Genomic DNA, 24,288 nt, shown 5'->3' on the forward strand with positions numbered 1-24,288 from the left:
AAGAAAGTAAGCTTGTCGAGGAGAACGCTGAGCCAAAGTAAGAGAAAAAGATTTGCTCCAACCGCAACGATGAAGATCTTTGAAGCACCGCCCCCTCTTACCCATGAAGCTAGACATGCACGGAATCTTTTTGTCACATGTTACTCCTTTTATCTCTCTATAGCAAGCACAAAAGTTGGAGGTTGCTTTCACTGAGGCAAAGTTGCATGCAAGTCTGCGAGACTTAGGAAGAATCTCCTCTAGGGGACGGGCTAACTATTGAGTTCTTCCTGTCCTTTTGGGAATACCTTAGGGAACCTTTATTGGTGATGATGAATATGGCTTGGGAAAGGTAGGATGTACCCCTCTCTTGGAAGGAGGGGCTGCTCAAGCTATTACCAAAGCATGTCTTTTGTGATCAATTTTCCCATTGGCACCCTATCACCCTTATGCCGGTGGTCTACAAATTGATGGCCAAAATGATAGTCAATTGTGTTAAGAATTGCTTGCATGAAGGACTTCATCAATCCTAGTACGGTTTCATACCTCGCCGGCACATCACTGACAATTTGGCAAACGTCATCATAGACATGGAATATGGAAAATACACTCAACAAGATGTGTTGGTTATGCAAGTTGATATTGAAAAGGCTATTGATACTGTGTTATGGGATTATATCGCATAAGGCTTGGATTTGGGCCAAAAATTTCGCACGTGGTCTTCCTCTTGTACGCTTAGAGCACTTCTGCAGGTCTGTTGGGTGATTCTATCACGGATACTTGGAATCTAGGACGTTCGGTCAGACAAGGGTGTCCTCTTAGTGCTTTGCTTTATGCAATCGCTTCGCACCCCTTGTTGTTGCATCTTGAGGCCTCGGGTGATATGCATGGTCTTGCTCTACCGTCTGGAAAGCAATCTATCAGCCATGCATATGCTGATGACTCTCTTTTATGCCCAAAAACGTTAAGGAGGATGTGCAACAGATTATGCACGCTCTGCATTTATTTGGCTTGGCAGCTGGATTGCATGTTAATTTTAGTAAATCCAAGTTGATGCAGGAGATTGTTTCCCCTCATACCATGGCGTACTATGGTATGAGGGGAAACAATCTCCCCTGGCCGTTGAAGGAGCTCGATTGGCATAGGCTTTTATGGCCAGGGGAGATTGTTTCCCCTCATACCATAGTACGCCATCAGGGATATCCGATTGGTTGGAATGTGTCTACAACGCATAAATTTAAATGGGTGCTACAAAGAATGCACTTAAAAGCCTAGCTATTGGAAATTGACTACTTGGCCACTGCATGTGCGATTGTCCAATGCATAATGATAGTCTATGTGTAGTTCTATTTGACATTTTTATGTTGGCCATAGCAGTGCCTTGGGTCTCTCATGTCATGTATGTTGGAACATTTCTAGCATACTTCCTTCCACAAGAAAGGATTGCGGTTTCTATCTATGGATAAGTTACGCACGCCTAAGCGACTGGGAGGGATTAATATTCTGAATTTACGTCGACATGTTTTGGCCCGAAAAGCTATGCTTCTGCCTACGTTGGTGGATCAACGACAGCCATGGACGCTCATGGTTTCACATTTATGTGATGGCATTGTCACACAATCTTTTGGTCATTGGCATCCTCATATTGGGATGTCATTTTTGGGCAGCTGGATGGCCATATTCTGGGTTGTCCCTCACTTCGTCTCTTGTTGTGGATCGGTTGGTTAGTGCGCAACCAAAGCCTCTGCCAACTGTCGGGAGGAAGATGTCCATTGGCCAGAGGAAAGCTTTAACTCTTTTGATATCTTGAGATCGGCGAGAATGGTGTAAGTGCTTGAAAAACTATTGGAAGCACATCCTTTATCAACAAAAACGTGTTGCCTTGCCCGCGTTTGCCATTTAGCCAATTTCCGCTCATCGTTATGCAGTTTAGTAGTACAAGCTGAAATCAATGCATAAAGCTCAGTTTCCGAAAGCGCGGAGGAATTAGCCATATGCATCAATCTTTGGCAGGTGTCCCTTGCCTGCTGTACATCACCACGCAATTGAGACATATCATACTTGCCATAATTGCTAACAACACTTTGGATCCGCATAACAAAGCGAAACCACGCAACATCCATATCTATGTGCATATGAGAGATCAAAGGCGGGATTACGTCCACAATCATGGTACGGAAAACTTCATGCTTCAGATATGCATTATTGACATTTAAAAGTCGCTTCCTGAGCAAAGAAGCAACATCCGTATACGGACCAAAGTGTAAAACCAAACATATAGGAGCATGATCCGAAAAGTAAAAATGATAGTCGATCCTCATATCACACACGAAAGTATCACATTGTTGTCTGTGAAAAAGATACCAGCGGTCCAGACGAGCTCGATAAGAGGATCGAACATTATGCTGGAAGGTAAATCCTGGATCCCCATCATGCAAAAGTGGCCACAGATCCAATGCACTACAAGAACGAACCAAATGATCCCATGCCTGACATTCCATGCGCAACATGTGTGAATGGCCAATAGTATTGTCAGCAACGGCCGGCCCATTATTAAAATCTCCACAAAGAAATGCATCCGAACGCCAACTTTACATAGAGATATCTCTCCATAATCTTGCACAATCATAAGAGGCTGTAAAAGCATAAACCCCTCCTAATTCGAAGACTTCCCCATTAACACTACATTGAACCACAACCATCTTCCATTTGGGTTATTATAAGCAATAGTTGGATGTAGTTCATGCCGAACAAACATAAGCAATTTGTATTGCCTGCATAGGCAATCCAGTATCCCACAAAATAACAAGTCTGACCGGCAAACTAATGCTGATTATGCTCTTGAAGAACAACCACATCCGCTTAACATGTATGTACATAGTGTCAGGTTAGCCTCCAATTGTCATGATTGCATAACCCACGCACGTTATACAAAATGCATCTCAGTGAACCATGCATCCTATGAGATATATACAAAGGACAGCAACGCAAGAGAATCAAGCGGAAGTGCCCATGAGCACATCCACATTAATTGCAGAAGCAACCATAGGTGGATCACAACCAGGAATAGCCGCAAAAGTTTGAAGAGCTCCCGACAAAGTCGCCGATTCTCCTGTAAATTGCTTCCTTATATGACCGGACCACCTTATCCGATGCCTCCGCCAGAGACTTATTATCATTGTAAAGAAGCTTCGTTGAGATGCAGTCTTCAACAAGGGCACATAATTTCGAGAGGAGGCTCGAGCTCGAACCTTGCTTGTCTTTCTGGGAACGATCCAAGCATCCCTCATTGTGTTCTTGTCTTTGTCCTTTCCTATCCCTTTTTCTTTGTCCTTTTCTTTTTCCCCTTCTTTTGAAACTGTGGAAGGAGGCGAAGTAGGCATCAACACATGTTTCCCTTTCCCCTTATCCACAAAGGAGGGCGCTGCCGAACTCGAAGCACCACTGTGTTTAAATTCCGGAGGGGACTTTGGAGGGGGAGAAGGCTGTGTAGCATAGTTACCGGGGAACGCCCCCTAGCCCCCGTTCCGGCGTTCCGAGGGACAGTTCCCTTCCCGAACGTTCCGGAACGTCCCGGAATGTCTCACGTTCCGGGTGGCCAATGCAAACCGGAACGGCCGTTCCGGAACGTTCCGAAACGCCCCCGAACCGTTCCGGAATGCCCCTGGAACGGCCAACGGCTACAAACAAATTTGGCAAAAATTGAAAAAATTGAAGTAAATGTTTGGGCTTCTTTTGAAAGTGTGCAAGGCCTCAAGGACTCATAAAATGCACCCCCCTCCCCCTTTCTCTTCACAAGCTAATCCTCAAGGCTCAAGCTCTCTCCCTCTCACTCTCAAGATCTCTCCCTCTCAAGACTCGCTCTCTCAAGGCTCAAGGCTTCAAGCCTTCAAGCTCTCTTCCTCTCCCTCCCACTCTCTCAAATCTCTCCCTCTCCATCTCTCTCTCTCTCTCTCTCTCTCTCTCTCTCTCTCTCTCTCTCTCTCTCTCTCTCTCTCTCTCATCATCTAGTCATAGCAAGGTTGAATGGTCTTCAAAACGAGTTTTTTGTGAGTATTAGAGTCAAAGCACTCTAATACTCCTTGTATTTAAACACAAGGAGCTAAAAATTGCACTATTCCGCGTTCCGGGTAACTATGCTGTGTAGGGGGTAATGCCGAAGGAGGAAGCTACAAATGGGGTTCCGAACATTCTGATTGCATGTGACCAAACTTACCACATCGAAAACAAGAGTTGGCAAATATTTTAGCTTAAAAGGGCGTTTCCCTACCAACAGGTCACCTGAATTTATCATTATGTCTGCTGGTGTGGGGACACCTATATCCCACAAGATGCAAAATCTATTAGTATTCGCATCCAATTTGGGAAGACACGCCACTTTTCCCAATCGGGCAGCCAAAAGCGGAAGAAAGTGACGCCATGTACGAGGAAAGTCCACCACCTCCACCCATACTTGGCATTTATGTCTAATGAGACTCTAATAGTCCTTAGTGAGAGCCCATGGCAATACATGTGTCATTTACGCGTGCACACACACACAAGCACAAGGAATCCACCATGCAAAAGCATGCACTGCACACAAAGAAAAGAAATACGCAAACAAGACCAGCATGTAGGCAAGCAGTGAAAAAGCAAAACGACCTCAAACTTCTGTTAGAAAACACAAAAAATTATGCTCTGTCTTACTCTCATTGGCGTGAGACTATGATAGCTGCGATGTCTTCTGTTGAAGACAATCGTACTTTAAATAGGACTAGGTGTTATAAACATCATGCAATTGCACATTCATCTCTTACTAAAATTTATTGAGATTCTCAAAGTGCTATTGCTGTAGAGCATAATCCTACTGTTGGAAGAGGGACTAAGCACATTCATATTCAATATCACTTTGCTACCAAGCCTATACCTCGATCTAGACTAGATTATCTCCTTCAGTGATGATAATGTGGAGTTGGGCCACTCATCTGGTGCTAAAGAGGAGATGTTGGAGATATGTCACTGCCAAACGGTGGCATTCTAGGTTGCCTCTCATGGTTATATGGTCACGATGGCCTAGCATAAGCATTTCTATTCCATGAGCTTTTGTAAGGAGCCAACACCATGTGCCAACGGAAGAATCACTATACAATCTTCAAACAAACTAGAAAACAAAACTAAAACACTTCAGGCTTGAAAGATAAGACGATATGGAAGAGGTGGATTCCCCTTCAGATGGTGTTGGCTCCTCAACTAGACGCCTCTCCTGCTACATCTTTAATTATATTGATGATCTATCAAAATCATAAGTTTTTCGTGCAAGCACAGTCTCCCAATCTTAAGGGACCAGGACCTTTCTTTTATAGGCACTTGGCCCCAAATGCAACTTTAGATATATATATACTATTTACAAAAGCACTTACATCATTTGTTATTAAAAAATAACTCGAGCCGTGAGCAACCATGTCCAATAGCTCCACAAAAATTGTCACATCAGTAGTTGCATACAAATGCAAAGAATCCCGCCAAGATTCACATCGCGATTTGCGGCTCTTTTTCTTGATGATTAGCAGGTGTTGCTTCCATGGTCCATTGTTGCAGATGCAGATTGGACTCTTCACAAAAGAAAAGTCGACTAGTGCTCTTGATACCACTAAAACCGGCAAGTCACCATAAAATAATGCAACAACACCACAACTATCACAAGTGAGGACATTCACTATCACAAACTGATGACATGGCACGCCCAAACTTGCAAATGTTGCCCGAGAGGACACTTGGGGATTAGGGTTTAAAACCTAAAAAAACTTGCAAATTCTGGCTGAGTGGCCCAAAAAGGGGTTAGGGCTAAAAACCTAGCCCTACTAACTTACAGGACTCAACCGAGAGGCCTAAGCCCTTTCAAATTAAAACAAGGACCCACGTAGAACAAGCTGACATGGCAAGATATACGGACAAACCCGATTTATGAGTTGTCTGTTGACATGGCACTGCTGTACAGAATTCTACAATTTACCATGTCAACTTTCAGCAATTTGGTGTCAACTTGTGGGTACAGAGCTTTTGGGGCCATTGCTTTTGGAATAGAGCCTTTCATGTAATTGTTGTTGCCAGGGACCTTTATAAGTGTGCCTAAGGCCTCACTTCTTGTCACAAAGTGATGACGTGGCTACGGACAGCAGAAACCCTAATTTCTGCCAAAAACCCTAATTTCCAGAAATCGCGGAGGCGATTTTTATTTTATTTTTAATGAGCGACGCAAATCCTAGCTTTTTGCTACGCAAGGATTTTGGATGAGAGAAAGAGAGTTGAATTGCTTTATTTTAACTCTCATTGAGAGAGAGAGAGAGAGAGAGAGAGAGAGAGAGAGAGAGAGAGAGAGAGAGAGAGAATGTGCTTTTGCTTTCAGACTTTTGCTTTTAAGCTTTTGGGGCTCTGCTTTTGGGCATCCCTTCTAACCTTTAAATTGGTGGTGAGGGCCTCACTTCTCGGAGCATCTAGACGCAGAGTCTGAGAGTGAAACCCGACCCACTCTCTTGTACTTTGAACTGATTAATACAAAAAGAAATACCGAAAGGGGCGCCAGTCTTTGGGGCCAATATCTCTAGGCACGGAACTCCGCCCGGCCAGTGCAAATCTATTGTGATCTGTGAATTGTTTTGAAGTGGTTATTTGGTGCTGTCGCGATTGATTCTTGACTTGGAGTGTCCAAGTTTGTTACAGTGGTATCAAAGCACAGCCGATTCCTCTTCTACGGGAAATCCGATCCCCAAATTTTTTTCCGCGGCACCTATGGCTTCACGCAAGGATCAGTCGACTCCCTCTGCATCTGGAGATGCGGGCAGGGATCACAACGAAGATTCCGGCAGAGACTATGGCCCACCTCAGCCTACTCAGGCGGAGCAGCGAGAGATGGAGCGTCGTCAATTGATCGGCGATGCAACAAAGATGAAGCTCAATTTTGCCAAGGATCCGAAGATGGCAAAATATATGAGCTAAACCTCTTTGGAGGTGCAGACGGAGTGGCAGAGAACCACAACACCACTCCCGAAACCCGCTCTCAAGAAATCTTCTACTCACAAGAAATATACGGAGAAGGAATTGGAGAACGTGGTTGATGCACGGATTGCTCAGCTTTTTGACGTGCAAAAGAAAGACAAAAAGCACAGCAAAAAGTAGAAGAAAGGCACTGACTTCCCAGGATATTTGGGTCGTCGGTCGACATTTGACAAGGCAAAGAAACAGAAGAAGCGTGTTCGATTTGAAGGAGTACCCAGTTCTTCTTCTTCCTCTTCTTCTTCTGACAGTTCTTCTAGCTCTTCAGATTCGAGCGAAGAAGACAGAAACGGTAAAAAGCGAAGCAAGAAACAAAGCTTCGGAAAGGGCAAGAAAAAGGCAAAGAAGACTAAATCTCGCCCAGAGACTGACAGTTCTATTGAGAACTCGTCTACAGACAGCTCAGATTCTGATGATGGAAACTTTTATGCGAACAAGAAGAATTTTTACAAAGCCAGCCAGTATGACTTTCTCAAAGATAAAAGCAAGAAAGTCCGAGAGTTTAAGGAAGGTGGCCACTCGATCAAGTTTGATACCTTTTCAGGATACTCAGATGCTTCGAAGGCTTTGTCTTTTATACAACAGTTTGACATTGCTTTCGCAGGAGGACGCTATTCAGAGCACTCCAAGATTCGGAGAGCTACCTCTTACCTTAAGGGGAATGCTCGTACTTGGTGGTCCACGCTTTTTTTAAACAAGACTGCGCCAGTTAAATGGCTGAAATTTAAAAAGCTTTTTATTTCTTCATGGTTGACGCAAGAATATGAACGAGATATACGAGCTGCTTGGAACCATCTTCGGATGACCAAGAAAGATGCAATCAATGCTTATTGTGAAAGATTCTGGAGCTCTTTTCTACCCACCTCTTCATTCAAGAAGATCTCGTTCAGAGAACAGATTGAGCGGTTCACCTTGGGTCTACCTACAGAGATCCGAGATCACTGCTTGGAACAGAAGTCAGCTTCTATTCAGGAGTTGATGAGTCATGAGAAGCGGAGCTTTTCCATTCACTCTGGCAGTCTAACCTACCCCACAAATGAGGCCATGACACAACGAGCCAAACAGACTTCTGGGAATGAAAGTAGAAAGAAAAAGAGCAACCCAGAGAGAAAGGATGCACGACCCAAGCTTACTCCTGAGGAGAGAGCTCGCTTTATCAGAGAGGGGAAGTGCTTTGGATGCGGGGAACATGGACATATCTCCGAAGGCCCTAAAAAGGCACAGAAAGATCAGAATAATAAAGACGACATGCCTGAGTTCGAGAGCAGCTGAAGAACGTGGCAGAAAAGGCATATAGAAAAGCAAAACTGGTACCACATGGCGTGGGACCTGCACTAAATCTTATGAATGAAAGTACAAACTTTCCCGCTTTTGGGGCAAAATGAAGGATCAGGGAGCTCTTTTGAAGGAGCCAAGGCCAACTTCTTTTCACTGGGAATTGGCGGCTCGATTTGGAATTACGCCCGACAGACTGACGCCACAGGAGGAGGTAGTTCGACTGGCACACGGACGGGATGTTGCCATTACACTGAGCATTGGCAAACTTCGTTTGCAATGACAGGGGTGTTTAGGGCACGCGAGTGACGTTCTACTCGGAATCCCTTGGTACCACAAGAACTACGCCGTGGTTGACTACCGGGCCGAGAAAGCGACTTTGATAAATGAAGGGCTCAGAGATTGTACTTGATGAACTTCAATTTCTTTACTCATTCTTCTGCGAGACACCTGAACGATGGATAAAGGTTGAATATGTTTTGACCTGATCAAAAGAACGCTAAGATTTTTCTCCACACTCATACCGATTGCTTTTCAAAGGGCCTGAAGATCAAACCATTGATCTGATACCTGGAAGCACGCCACCGAACCGGCCACTTTACCGTGTGAGCCGAGTACAGAATGAAAAGATTATGAACCCACTGAAAGACCTCTTGGAAAAGGGTCTTGTCCAACATAGTACTACACCGTATTGCTCTCCACTCTTGTTGGATTTGAAGAAAGACGGATCTTGGAGAATGTGCATCGATTATAGAAGCTCTCAACAAAATCACCATCGAACAAATTTTCGATTCCTAGGATCGATGATAAACTCGACAGGTTACAGGATCCTCGTGCTTTAGCAGGATTGATCTGAAAAGTGGATATCATTAGATCCGAATCACGACGAGAGACGTCTACAAGACAACCTTCCGGACTACTTTTTGGATTATTTGAGTTTTTGGTGATGCCTTTTGGCTTAACCAATGCTCTTGCGATATTTAACCGGATGATGGACAGGATTTTTTCCGAGAGTACATGCTATTTGTTGGTACTTTCTTTGATGACATCATTGTTTTCTGCAAGAATGAAGCAGAACAAAGAGATCTTATGCTTCAGAGATACTTTTTTTTTTGGGACACTTTGTCTCAGCAACATGAGTGCAAATGGATCCGGCCAAGATAGACACTATCCGTGATTAGCCCAATTTGAAGAATGTCCATGAAGTTGAAAGCTTCTTGGGACTGTGTTCGTACTACAGACCGTTCATTCGAAAGTTTGCATAGGTTGCTTCCCCTTTGCATATCTTGATACAGAAAGGAGTCCCTTTCTCGTGGGGATCCACAGAGGTGACTGCCTTTCAGACATTGAAAGAGAAATTGACTACAAGACCAGATTTGACTTTGCCGGACTTGCAGAAGTCATTTGAAGTATTTTGTGATGCTTATGGTCGTAGTCTGGGTGCGGTCTTGATGCAAGAAGGCCATGTCATTGCTTACGAGAGCCGATTGTTCTCTAGGCTGGAGATGACAGCACAGATATATGAGAAAGAGCTTTTGGCGGTTATCCACGCTCTTACTCAGTGGTGGCATTACCTACTCGGGGCGGATTTTATGTCTTTACAGACCATCAGAGTTTGCGCTACTTCTTGTCACAGAAGCAGCTTTCGGAAAAGCAGATGCGGTGGGTGAACATCTTGTCACAGTTTCACTTCCAGATTGTCCATGTGCAGGAACAAAAGAATGTAGTGGCAGATGCTTTGTCTTGAAAGGCGTTGGTTCTAGCTATTTCCACGATACATCATAGGAGCTTCGAGGATATGGTCGATCGGTATGCCACAGATACAAATTTTGCAGATATTTTCACACGGATACGGGATGGGGAGACAGTAGCTGGATACTCCCTTCGAGAAGGCTACTTGATGAGAAAGACTATGTTGTGCATTACACAGCCGTTGCGGGAAAAGGTTATGACCGAATGCCACTGTCCACCTTTTATGGGTCACCGCGGCATTGCTACCACCATGAAGGGGGTAGAGAGATAGTTCTTTTGGCCGAGACTCAAAAAGGATGTGGAAGAGTTTGTGCGCAGTTGCTTAGTATACCAAAAGGTCAAGTTTGACAGGCATAAGGCACGGGAATTGTTACAGCCTTTACCCATACCCACCCGCCCCTGGGAAAATATTGAAATGGATTTCATTTTTGATCTCCCGAGAACACACAATGATCACGATGATTTTCCGATTATATGGCACGTCTGAGACGATTGTCTCCGACAGAGACCCCAGATTTAAGAGTTTGTTTTGGAAGGCAATTTGGGAGAACATTGGCACGCGGTTGCAGTTCTCGTCATTGTTCCACTTGCAGACTGACGAGCAATCTGAGATTGCCAATTCAGTGGTTTTAGATTTATTGAAGTCTTGTATCTCGGATCAGAAGACTCAATGGGAAAAGAACTTACCTTTGGTGAAATTTGCCTACAATAACACGATACACTCTTCGACGGGGAAGACGCCATTTGAGATTGTTGAAAGTGTTGCAAAGGTTCCATCCTTCCTGAGCACGAACGATTAGATACTTGAAGCGGATAAATATTCGCGAGATTTGGATACAGCTTTTGCCAAGGTTCGCAAGACTTTGCAAAAGTCTCAAGAACAACAGAAAAAGGCAGCGGATCGCCACCGTCGCAACTTGAAATTGAAGGAGGATGATTGGGTGCTCTTACGTTTTGAGAAGGCACGCCTAAGAAAGAAAACGGGAAAGAAGAGGCTTTTTCCAAAGCTTAGTATACGATACTACGGACTTTTCCAGATCACTGAAAAGATAAATGATGTCTCCTTCCGATTGAAACTGCCAGATACTTAGAGGATTCACAATGCATTGCATGTGAGTCTCTTGAAACCTGTTAAGGGTGATGTGCCTGATGATGGGGAGCATGATGAGCAACCCGAAGAAAAAGAAAACGAGCAGATCCTTGTTCTTGAACAGATTTTGGCACATACGGATACGAAGAAAGGTAAAGTCCGAAGGCGGTTCTTGGTTAAGTTCAAGAACTTTCCTGCATTTGATGCGAAGTGGATGGAGGAGGAGGACCTAGTAGATACTCCTCGGATTGTGAAACTTTACCTAGATGTTTTGGTTTAGCATAGTCTACTCCAAACGGAGCCCAGAAATTCAGCTTGGCCGAAGATCTAGTGCAGTGGGATACACAAGAGGGGAGTTACTCCGCTCCTTTGTAGACAGATGCCTTGATTTTGATACTAAAGTCATTGATGTCTCTTTGAGCTTCAGGGATACTGAGAGCTGACAGTATTCTACTGGATGACTTTATGAAATGGAATTCCTGATAATGATACTGATTTGTTCTCGACTTCTTTTGAGTGCGGGAACTGATAGACGAAATGACTACAGCATTTTGGTCTGATTGATCTCGAATAGACATGGTTGTAATAGGGGTTAGTCAATCGCACATCGATGAGGTCCCGATTGGACCTAGATGTGATTGCTAGCTACATTGACGATAAATCATGCTCTAAGATCCGAATGAATGTTGAATGTCATGTGATGTCCTGTGACGTCTGGTGATGTACTGTGATGTCGTGTGATGTGACTGTCGATTTTGTACATGTGGTAGATGTGTGTTCCTAGTACGTAGGTACTCATAGTCAATGTCTACTAAGACGGTTTATGGCTTTTGTCGGTTTTGCAGGCGTAATCGCGGTCGATTTCTGCCAGAAACCCTAAAATTCCTGCAAACCCTAATTTTCGAAAATCGCAAAGGCGAATTTATTTATTTTTTTTATTTTTTTTTTAAAAATGAGCGACGCAAATCTTAGCTTTTTTCTACGCAAGGATTTTGGATGAGAGAAAGAGACCTTGAATTGCTTTATTTTAACTCTCATTGAGAGAGAGAGAGAGAGAGAGAGAGAGAGAGAGAGAGAGAGAGAATTTGCTTTTGCTTTCGGAAGCTCTCTATGAGAGAGGGAAAAGAGCTTTTGCTTTTAAGCTTCTGGGGCTCTGCTTTTGGGCATCCCTTGTAACCTTTAAATTGGTGGTGAGGGCCTCACTTCTCAGAGCATCTAGACGCAGAGTCTAAGAGTGAAACCCGACCCACTCTCTTGTACTTTGAACTGATTAATACAAAAAGAAATACCGAAAGGGGCGCCAGTCTTTGGGGCCAATATTTCTAGGCACGGAACTCCGTCGGGCCAATGCAAATCTATTGTGATCTGTGAGTTGTTTTGAAGTGGTTATTTGGTGCTGTCGCGATTGATTCTTGACTTGGAGTGTCCAAGTCCATTACACTTCTGCTCAGATTTGGCTGGGGAGCACTGAGAGAAGGACCCTCAGCCATTGTACTTTGCGAAGCATAATAATAAAGAAATACCGAGAAGGGGCGTCGGTGTTTGGGGCCAGTGCATCTTGGCGCAAAACTCGGCCGTGCCATCTCTCTCTCTCTCTCTCTCTCTCTCTCTCTCTCTCTCTCTCTCTCTCTCTCTCTCTCTCTCTCTCTCTCTCTCTCTCTCCATCCTCCATCCATCCATCCATCTCTATCTATATATATAATCAAGTTTTGCTCAGTTATTTGCAGTTCCTCATGTGTGTTGCAGTATATCCATATACTTGGGTTGGGGTGTCCAAGTCTATTACAATGGTATTCCTCCCCTGGGCAACTACCAGTCACACCCTCATCAGGGCATTCTTCTTGATCGAGCCATCCAGCTTGGCCGCGCACAACTCCCGAGGATGCGAGGATTTTCACACCGTAGACAAGGTCCACATCAGAGGCTACGGAGCATCATTGAGCGACATTGACCCCCCCACCCCCCCGAGAGCTGACCATGCAGGACATTTGAGGCCATACTGTAGAGACCGATGAGAGAGCTCATGGCTGATGATCACCATTGTTTACTTCCCCCGTTGTGCATCACATTAGCCCTCATGTAATTGTACCCCGTCCCCATATGTTTTGAGCTAACATATTAGGACATTGATGATGATGAGGATATAGGTTAGGCTCACATACCTACCCACTCTCGGTACCCTCATTTGTTTTTATCTTTATGTTCCGCTAACCCTGTACTACTCTCTCTCTCTCTCTCTCTCTCTCTCTCTCTCTCTCTCTCTCTCTCTCTCTCTCTCTCTCTCTCTCTCTCTCTCTCATAGGTCACTTTGGCCTTTTGAAGACGTTAATATAACATTTCATTTCATTTCATTTCTCTCTCTCTCTCTCATGAATGGCGAGGCTAGCCAATCTCAAAGACGGATCACAGACTTCTTCAGAGCAGACACGGGACAGCCGCCGCAAGAGCCACTCCCACAACAGAGCTCCCCTCGTCCCACACCAAAGGCACACTGATTGACCGAGCGATTGAATTGGGGAAATCCAGGCGCCCACGACTGCGAAGGACTACACAGCATCGATGGAGGCTACGACAGAAAATTCGGAGCACGCTGGCCAGGCATGCACGACGCCCGGTCAGACTACTAACCATGGAGGAAATTGATGAGATTCGCCAACGACCGATGCTAGATCTCTTGTGATTCAGCTATCCCAACAAGCCGCCCATTTTTGCTTAGTTTTTTGCTTGGCTCACATCAACCAATCTAGGATCCCATAGTAAATATCTTTGTTTTGTACTGTTGTTAGGTTATTTTGTTACTCTGACTTTGTATCAGATCCACCACTTTGTAACTTTCTGGTCTCATAGGTCACTATGGCCTTTTGAAGACGTTAATATAACATTTCATTTCTCTCTCTGTGTGCCCGCACTCATGTTAGGCTCTTTGTGCATGCCTATGTGCTTGCACCTACATGGACCATGATGCAACCCAAGGAGTAAATATCATTACATACTCTTCTTCTACAACCTGTAAGGAGATGCTAAAGTGGACATAGCAATGCTATTTGAAAGATCTAAAGCCCTTGATTTGAAACAAAAGTTGTTTCTCTAAAGAGATAAAACCTGTTCCATAGACACAAAAGAGATAAGACTTCCCTCTTCTGAAGTCTTGAGACAAATAGACAACAAACATGGAAATTTACTACAAGAAATGTATGTTTGTAATGCTTTGGACAAAAGGAAAAAAGCAATGGTTGAAAATATTGAAATTTAGACATATCTGTAGAAAACAATGCACTAAAACCTTGAATTTTTCCGCTTCCACCAGCCTCGGCTTCATCATTTTCTGGTTTGATAGATGCCTCTGATCTTTTCTTCTGAAGGTCCACTGTTGACGTAAATTTGTCTGGATCAAGCTGTCACATAGACACTAGAAATAAACAAAGCATCCAGTAATAATAAGCATTGAACAGATTGCTACGAGCAACACACTCGATCTCGCTTAGCTTTCTTCAAGTGCTCCTTGGTCGCCTGTTTAGCCGCAGCTCGTTCAGCTTTGCTCATGCCATAGTGCTGCAAGCATAATTGCAATAGAAAAATTAGCCACCAAAAGAAACACGTTGCTTGGCACAGCCGTATTTGTGCTTCTTTTACCACGTTCTCTCTCTCTCTCTCTCTCTCTCTCTCTCTCTCTCTCTCTCTCTCTCTCTCTCTCTCTCTCTCTCTATATATATATATATATATATATATATATATATATATATATATATATTTGTTTTGTACTGTTGTTAGGTTATTTTGTTACTCTGACTTTGTATCAGATCCACCACTTTGTAACTTTCGGGTCTCATAGGTCATTGTGGCCTTTTGAAGACGTTAATATAACATTTCATTTCATATTTCTCTCTCTCTCTCTCTCTCTCTCTCTCTCTCTCTCTCTCTCTCTCTCTCTCTCTCTCTCTGAATTTTGTGAGTATCAATGTTACTGAGCAGCATTATGAAAATTCGTGTGTGCAGTCTCAATATTACTGAGCAGCATTATGAAAATTCGTGTGTGCATGTGTGAGTAGATGATGGGTACGAGTGTATGTGGATTTTTTTTATTTTATTTTTTTGGTGTGTGTGTGTGTGTGTGAGTGAGAGAAAATGAAATGAAATGAAATGTTATATTAACGTCTTCAAAAGGCCAAAGTGACCTATGAGACCAGAAAGTTACAATGTCGTGGATCTGATACAAAGTCAGAGTAACAAGATGACAAAATGACAAAATGAGATACTATGGAATCCTGAACTGCTAGGTGTCAACTAAGCAGCTAAACAGCTAGCCGGGATAGCTAGATCACAGGAGATCCAGCATCGGTCGCTGGCGGATCTCATCAATCTCCTTTATGGTCAGTAGTCTGACCAGGCGTCGTGCATGTCGAGCCAAAGTGATCCGAATCCTCTGATGCAGCCTCCATCGATGTTGTGTAGTCCTCCTTAGTCGTGGGCGTCTGGATCTCCCCAGCTCAGTCGCTCGGTCGATCAGTGTGCCTCTGGTGTGAGGCGACGAGCTCTGCTGCGGTGGTAACTCCTCCAGGTGTCCAGTGGCAGCTCTGAAGAAGTCTGTGATCTGTCTCTGAGACTGGCTGGGCTCTCCTCTCATCAGGCTCTCTCTGTGTCTGCGCAGCTCGAGCAAAAACAAACCCAGGCATCTCTGATCCTCGTACCGCATGACTCTAGGAATGGTCCAAAGCCCTCTCTGAACAAGCAATGGAAGCGGCCTCGTATCTCGTAGTAGACGGGGCAGTGGCATGTGTAGTGCAACTCTGTCTCAAGCTCGATGTCACACAGGGGGCATGTCCTGGCCTCTGTTGGTACTCCGCTGTATCCCCCAGTCTCAATCCGCAGCTGGTGTGACAATGTGCGTATCTGGCCCATAGCACATCATATCCCATGAGACAAGTGGGTGTCCATGTATCTGGGCCTCGTCACAAAACCATCCTCCGTAAGCTGGGGGAGATACTCTCTGTAGAAAGCCATCTTCGTGCCCAGCTCCTGTGCCGGCTATATCCATGCCTCTTCGTGTCTAGCTGAGTCAAGTCCTGCCGATGAACCTGGTGATCTCGGACTGTGTAAGAGTCGGAGACGGCGCATCCAGTGAGTACAGGAAGGGATGCAATCAGTCTATGCTGAACCCATGCGCCTGAAACCATGATGCCATCTCCCCATACCAGCATGTTGTATCTCCCTGCAGGGCTAACTGTCGAGAGGACTCAATTGCAAGGCGTGCATATCTGTCTCTAGAAAGTTCCCACATGCGGTGTATGAAGGAGACAGATCTGGTGAGCGCCTCAACCACTAGTGGCGGGGCACCTAGCTCTGCTCGTACAATAGTACGTGGTACTGAGGCTTTGGCTCTAATGAGCCGCGAGATCATAGAGACCAGAGGCTTCTCCATGTTCCCCCATCCATCACTGCGGCCTGTCCTCTGTAACCGGCCTGTTCAATCCAAAAAGGGCGGTAGACTTTACTTCAAACCTTGATTTAGCTTTCACCCATTATTAGTCGTCTATTTTACCTGCGCTATAGTGACACAAGAGAGGGGAATGGGATACAGATGCTAGAATGCACCTGTATGAGAAGACCGACACCAGATTGGCCCCTAACTTAGGCGCCCCTTTCTGTATTTCTTTATTCTTTAAAAGAGGGAATAAATGTTGTGGATCCCTACAAGCTGCCCCGCACAAACTTGGCTGAATTTCAACTGTTCCGGCCTGATTTCGGCAGCATAACTGTACTAGGACCCTTCACAGTCAGTATTCCCATGCATTGACTGACTTTCCCGACGCATACGGGCACTTTGCAAAACCTGGAGAGAATCTGCAGCATGCTGAATTCTCTGTTTTCAGCCCTGAAAATGCGCCAGATCACCTGTACAACGGTCCCCTTGCGTCCCCGAACCTCCTGGGGGGATTAGGGTCCGTTTAGGGCCAAAACCCTAAACCTGCAAAAATACACAGCAGGCTGTAATTCACTGTTTCGGGCTCCGTTTCGCGTGCCGGTCGCATCCGTAGCAAGTCCTCGAGCTCCCGCACCTGTAGGGCTACTTGCCCTTTGAATCGGACGAGATTTCTGGCGTGAAACCTCTCCGAATTCACCTGTACCTGCGGGGGGATTAGCCGCTAGCTAATCCAGTACCTGTGCAAGAGGCTCTTGCCTCGGCAATCGCGCATGAACCCACACAACTGTACATTGGTCAAATGAAAAGCCCACTAGAAGGGCATAACATACTGCCAAAGGGGAGAGAGAGGGCAATGCGTAGCGTGCAGGGCATCACTCCTGGCACCGCACTGTGCATAAGAGGGAAAGCAAGCACTCCATAGCTTTTAACCTGTGACAAAAGCTGCAAATGAGCCTCTCCCAGCTTAAAATTCAGCGCCACTTCTTGTTGCATGAGGCAAGTGCACCAGAAGGTGCCACTTGGCACATTTATAAGCATTTTCCCGTTTCGGGGTTGCCGTCTAAAAATATCCCAACCGGTTGCCCAGTTGACTTCACGGCAGAGTAAGAAAATGTTCCCCTTGTCATTCCGGACGTAATGACGCCAACACATTTTCAAGTCCCAAAATAGCAGTTCCCTAAATTTTAGGAGATGCTGCCATTGTATCTTTCTAGGTCATCCGACCCTCTTTGTACACTGCGGCCACATCCTGAACTGAAATGTAGCCTCTGTAGCAAAGGATTCCACTTTGGCTAGTCAATGACCCCACTTTGGCTAACCATAGTCCTTGTCCAACCTTAGTGCTCTCTTGCCCTCAGGCCAGGACTCCCTCTGAACAGTTCCACACTAGCTATGCAATGCAGGGCAGTTAGATTTCCCGAGGGGTGTTTCCAAAAAGTGAAAGTAAATAGATAATAAGAAAGAAATCAACAAAAAGGATAGATAGTAGTCACACACTGGTGACATCCTCCCATGATGATCCAGTGAAGGTCCCCAAATCTCAGTTCCATAGAGCAATGCAGAAGCCACCAAAGTGTCAAAGAGCCACAGCTTCGTCCGAGGCTCCTGAAACTTAACCTGTGAACACATGTCCGAGAGAGAGAGAGAGAGAGAGAGAGAGAGAGAGAGAGAGAGAGAGAGAGAGTTAAAAGCTATGGCAACATATCCAGCTCTTGGGGGCTTCAACAACTTCAAACAATATATAAATGCCATATAACGCTAGCCACAATGGTCCCATATTCACAAATTTGAGAAACTTCACATGTTCTTCATACATTTACCAAATTACAAGATATATGGAGAACCTCATATTCCGATATGCTAAAATACATATTCGGAGGAGATACTCGTGATGTACTTTTGGCCACGATGCTCTTAACCTTCTACTCATGCCTATTGCCTGACCATAAAATGCACTCCAATGTAAACTACAGGTTGACTGTCACAAAGTGGTGACGTGTCACGACCATATGTCACGTGACACATCCCAACCCTATGTGTCCATGGACAAGCTACACCATAGCAGGGTTTCCGTCAAAGTCCAGTCAAGTTAGATTAGGAGTGATCTGGCACTTTTGTGAGTCTATTCGTAGACCGTGCATGCCCAGTCACTCAGTATAGATGCATATCCTCTGGTTGCACCTTGCACAAGCATAAGCATTTCCATCAGAGTCAATTTGGGGATTTTTCAGATGACTTTATCCCATTTTTCCCTATTTTTGACATTTTTCACTTATTTATTAAGTGACTTTTGTTGGGTAGTCACTAGGGCAAATTGGGTAAGTTAATTTATAAGCAAACCCAAGTTAGCACTAATTGGCAGATGAGCCAAGGAGTCAGCAGCCAACATCGCCATCAGATCAGCAACTTGGCGTTTATGGATGGTCTTCAGCAGCGTTTCAGCAGTACCAAAAACGCAGCCTACATCAGCCTTCAACTGCAGGGAATTTCAGCGTTTTGCATCAGTTCCATGCCTTGGAGAAATAGCATCATCATCAGCGTTTTCTTCAGCCAGTAGCAGCCTTTAAAAACGCAGCCTAGGTCTGTCAGTCGACAGCAACTTTGGTACAGAATTTAGCCCTAACACCACAGCAGCATCTGCGTTTTCCAGCCATAGGGAAACAGCCCCAAAGTTCACAGACTTCAGCACCTAAGTCATCGCAATCATCGTCATCGGCATAGTCCAACAGCATCGGTCCTTTGTATTCGCATTGTACATCTTTCGTGCAATCAAGTAGACCACTCTCGCCAACGAGAGTGGGGCCTTCGGAGGAGGGTTTTACAACCCCTTGGTGTCGTATCTCTTCTCTCTCCTTCTCTCACTCTCATTCACTTGCACGCACAATATCCACTCACTTTGTTCGTGACCACAGCACTCTACAAGACGGAAAGCTCTCTCTTTCCCTAAAGAACTAGAAGGAACCTTGAGCAATAAAGACCACTAATCTTGAGAAAATACAACATTCATTCCGCTGCACCTTACACCATACCAAACTCAGAAAGGTATTGCCAATCCCAAACAAAACCCCACTGCTCAAATCTCAGCGATGCAGCCAAAATTCGCACCACAAATCTCGAAACTGGACGAACGATTTCTATGCTTTCGAACACTGTGTAGAAATAGTGAGTGATTTTTAAGTTGCTTTTGGGGCTTTCGAGGCCAATTGCATGTACAAGAGAAGTGACTTTGTGCAACTCAGAGATTGTATCTCAGATTGTGTTTGAGCACACAAAACGGTTGTGACCGCAACAGTTCATCAATACAATAAAGAAATACCACCAGGGGCGCCTAGTTGAGGGCCAGTGCTTCTTAGACTGGAACTCCACCACTCTGTGTCTACAGTGTTAATTTATGTTCAATTTGTTGTTTTTTGCTCAGTTCAGTGTTGTTGTAGTATTTTTACCAACTTGTGAGGTGACTCGCTGGTGATATAAGAGTGTCGGTGTAGAACTAGGTACCAATATATGCTCCCATGCACCCACACTTCGCACGCACGCACACACACTCACTAGGAGATGTATTTACCATTGGTGGAGTTTGCCTACAACAACACCGTCTGGAGACTACTTTTGCTTAAATGAGGCTTTGCAAAAGTCTCATACACGGTAGGAGAAGGCAGTAGACAAGGATTGACACAACTTGCAGTTTTAGGGAGAATGATTGGCTGCTGCTTCGTTGTCAGAAGGCACGCCTTAGAAAGAGGAAGGGTTAGAAGAGGCTTTTCTCAAAGCTAAGTATGCTATACTATGGGCCCTTCCAAATTTGGGAAAAGATCAATAATCAGTCTTTCAAACTGAGGTCGCCAAATACTTGGAAGATTCACATGGTTTTTCATGTGAGCCTGTTGAGACCTATCAAGGGTAAGGTACCAGAGGACAAGGAGCCAGAGGAGCAACCAGAGGTAGAGGAAACAGTAAATATTTTTATACCTGAGCAGGTCGTAGTGCACAAGGAAAGGAAAGAGAAGGATAAGCTGGTCCACAGATATTTTGTCAAGTTCGTGCATTATCCAATCTTGATGCAAAGTGGATGGAGGAAGAGGTCCTGGTAGATACTCCTCAAAGAGAGAGCTTCACCTTGAGGCTTATGGTTTAGTTGTGCCTATTCCAACAATGCACGTCGAATCAGTGAAATGAATCTAGTGCGGTGCATGTTGCACAAGAGGGGAGCCACTCCACTCCTTTGTCAAATTATCCACAAGAGAATATACTCGACCAACTTCTCTTCAAAATTTTGGGGGTGCTAACAGGCTAAGAGTACTCTGCTGAGTGACTTTATGATATGGACATATAACACATGCCACAAGTTGTGGGCTTGTGGTCAGAATTCCTTTAAAACTGATTGATTGATGTACTCTTGCAAACGTGTGTTTATTTGAGTGCGAGAGGTGAAATGTCTACAGCATTTTGTCTCTACTCCCTGGTAGGGGTGATACTGATGATTGAAATGATGAATTTAATGTATCTAGACATCTTCTAGGGATCAGTGAGATTTGGATGTGATGGCTAAATAATTCATGTCGTTTTTGAATATGGTCCTAGTGCATCCAGAGTTCCATCTGGATGAGATGACTAGATATTGCTCATAATGCATCAAAAGTTCCAAAAAAATAAGAGGACTAGATGTGATGAATAGATTGAGTGTGTGTCACAAACTGTTGACGTGTCAAGCCACTGAAGAACGAAGCCAACCTGCACATCCCGCCCGAGGGGCCTAAACCCTAAGTGAAGAGAAGAACAAGCAGCAAAAGAAGTTTTACCAACTTGCAAAGTCTTGCCAAAAGGCCTATTTTAAAAGAGGTTCCCACCAACTTATGGGACCCCGTTCGATGAGGCCCAAGGGACCTAAAGAGATTAAATAAAGCAGGACCACACACACACACACACTCTTCAATTCCCTTGCGAAATCAACTGATAACGTGGCATCCTGTATGGACTGCCCGGAAATTCCGCTGACATGCTAATGTGGCAGGACTGTACAAACAGTTCCGCGTTTAACGCGCTGACGTGGCAGCACTATACGGATTTCCCTTGATTTACACTCGCTGCTCTTGGGGAGGCCAGATGCTTTTAGAGCTTGAAGCTTTTCATGGTCAAGGGCCTTTATATATGAGTCAAGGGCTCATTGTCTGACATGCTCCAGTATGGAGGTGCAGAGGATGGAGTAACGGCGTTGTACCTTGTTCAAGCAATATAAAGAAATATCGGAAGGGCCCCAAGGTTGGGGGCCAGTGCTCTCTTGGGGTGGAACTCCACCACTCCCCGTCTCGTGTGTTGTGCATCTCTTTCAGTTGAGTTGTTATTTGAAGTGCTTAAAGTTGTTCAGTCTGTTCTGTTCCGTTGGCACGTGGTGCCCCGTCCTGTTACAATGGTATCAAAGTTATAGGCGTGTGCTTTTCTAAGAGCAGACAGAGCAAACTGGTGCTTCCAAATTCTATAAAGAATCTTAGTGTCCTGACTGCACCCACCCTTACTACATAGCGCATCGAGCACACTCCCGTCTTCATCGCTCTGTCTTACAGGGCATAAGCCATAAGGATCAATTGCAAGAGAAGGATCAAAGATTTTTCGAGCCACTGTTTTTCTTAGAGGTAGTGCCATGCAGTGGTGGAAGTCTAACGCTACCAGGCCGCACAGTCCAAGGACTTGGCAAGCTTTCACGAATTTTTGCCCAAAGTTACATGCCTTCAGAGTCTTCCTTTAGATTGCAACTTCAGGCAAAGTGGGGTATCCTAAAAGGCTTGCCACAGAAACCATAGCAGATTAAAACTTAAAATTTCTCGACATCTCTAAACAAGTGTCTCTGTCACAAGCGTGTGACTACTATCTATCCTTTTTGTTGATTTCTTTCTTATTATTGATTCATTTTCACTTTTTGGAAGCACCCCTCGGGAAATCTAACTGCCCTACATTGCATAGCTAGTGTGGAACTGTTCAGAGGGAGTCCAGGCCTGAGGGCAAGAGAGCACTAAGGTTGGACAAGGACTATGGTTAGCCAAAGTGGGGTCATTGACTAGCCAAAGTGGAATCCTTTGCTACAGAGGCTACATTTCAGTTCTGGGTGTGGCTGCAATGTACAAAGGGGGTCAGATGACCTAGAAAGATACAATGGCAGCATCTCCTAAAATTTAGGGAACTGCTATTTTGGGACCTGAAAATGTGTCCGCGTCTTTACCTCTGGTATGACTAGGGGAACATTTTATTACTCTGCCGCGAAGTCAACTGGGCAACCGGTCCGGATATTTTTAAGCGGCAAACCCGAAACGGGAAAATGCTTGTAAATGCGCCAAGCGGCACATTTCTGTGCACTTGCCTCCTCAAGGAAGAAGTGGCGCTGAATTTTAAGCTGGGAGAGGCTCATTTGCAGATTTTGTCACAGGTTAAGAGCTATGGAGTGCTTCCTTTCCGTCCTATGTACAGTGCGGTGCCAGGAGTGATGCCCTGCACGCTACGCACTGCCCTCTCTCTCCCCTATGGCAATATGTTATGCCCCTCTAGTGGGCTTTTCAAGTGACCAATGTACAGTTGTGTGGGTTCATGCGCGATTGCCAAGGCAAGAGCCTCTTGCACAGGTATTGGATTAGCTAGCAGCTAATCCCCCCATAGGTACAGGTGAATTCGGAGAGGTTTCACGCCAGAAATCTCGTCCGATTCAAAGGGCAAGTAGCCCTACAGGTGCGGGAGCTCGAGGACTTGCTACGGATGCGACCGGCACACGAAACGGAGCCCGAAACAGTAAATTACAGCCTACTGTGTATTTTTGCAGGTTTAGGGTTTTGGCCCTAAACGGTCCCTAATACCCCCAGGAGGTTCGGGGACGCGAGGGGACCGTTGTACAGGTGATCTGGCGCATTTTCGGGGCTGAAAACAGAGAATTCAGCATGCTGCAGATTCTCGCCAGGTTTTGCAAAGTGCCCGTATGCGTCGGGAAAGTCATTCAATGCGTGGGAATACTGACTGTGTAGGATCCTAGTACAGTTATGCTGCCGAAATCGGGCTAGAACAGTTGAAATTCAGCCGAGCTTGTGTGGGGCAGCTTGTAGGGAACCACAGTGTTTATTCCCTCTTTTTAATAATAAAGAAATACCGAAAGGGGCGCCTAAGGGGCCAATCTGGTGTCGGTCTACTCATACAGGTGCAATCTAGCAGCCTGTATCCCTGTCCCCTTTGCTGTGTCTTGAAAGTACAGGTAAAGTGGACGATGAATTAAATGGGTGAAAGCAAATAAGGTTTAAGTCTAAAGTCTACCACCGTTTTTGGATTGAACAGGCAGGTTTCAGTCTCTTCTTGAGTTGATAACCTTGGAGGTCAAGTGCGCCACAAAATCCCTAGCAGATTAAAACTTAAAATTTCTCGACATTCTAAACAAGTGTCTCTTCTTGAGCTCATAACCTTGGAGGTCCAATGTGATTGGTATATCTTGGGGCTACCATCACCGCCACAAGAACACTATCCGTCGAGGCTTGTTTCAACTATTTAAGAGTTTATGGACCACGCTGCGATCGGCTACAACCTTATGGAAGAAATCTAACCCTAATCTTGGTGTAGGTTTCAAGACGGAAAGCCAATCGTCTTTTCGAGCTCGATTGATGTCGAGATTGCATTTTAAGTTTCAATTTTGTTTGAGAACTTGTTTGGTGATCCTATTTGGAATTTTTTTGGCATGGATGGTATCTGTTTTGAACCTATCATGGTGCCG

General features: G+C 44.9%; 1 protein-coding gene across 1 annotated transcript in view; it reads right to left on the reverse strand.

The window, feature by feature from the left end:
• LOC147446016 (uncharacterized) overlaps nucleotides 1–24,288 on the reverse strand; it is a 58,968-nt gene that overhangs the window by 7,166 nt on the left and 27,514 nt on the right. The window contains exons 3-4 of the mRNA XM_086525332.1: nucleotides 14,600–14,680; nucleotides 14,412–14,523 (exon numbers count right to left, since the gene is read on the reverse strand). Coding sequence (XP_086381458.1) covers nucleotides 14,412–14,523; nucleotides 14,600–14,680 — 193 coding nt within the window. The remainder of the gene's footprint in view (nucleotides 1–14,411; nucleotides 14,524–14,599; nucleotides 14,681–24,288) is intronic.

This window comes from Adiantum capillus-veneris, chromosome 12 (genome assembly GCF_014529385.1).
Source record: "Adiantum capillus-veneris isolate H3 chromosome 12, ASM1452938v2, whole genome shotgun sequence".
Taxonomy (NCBI): Eukaryota; Viridiplantae; Streptophyta; class Polypodiopsida; order Polypodiales; family Pteridaceae; genus Adiantum; species Adiantum capillus-veneris.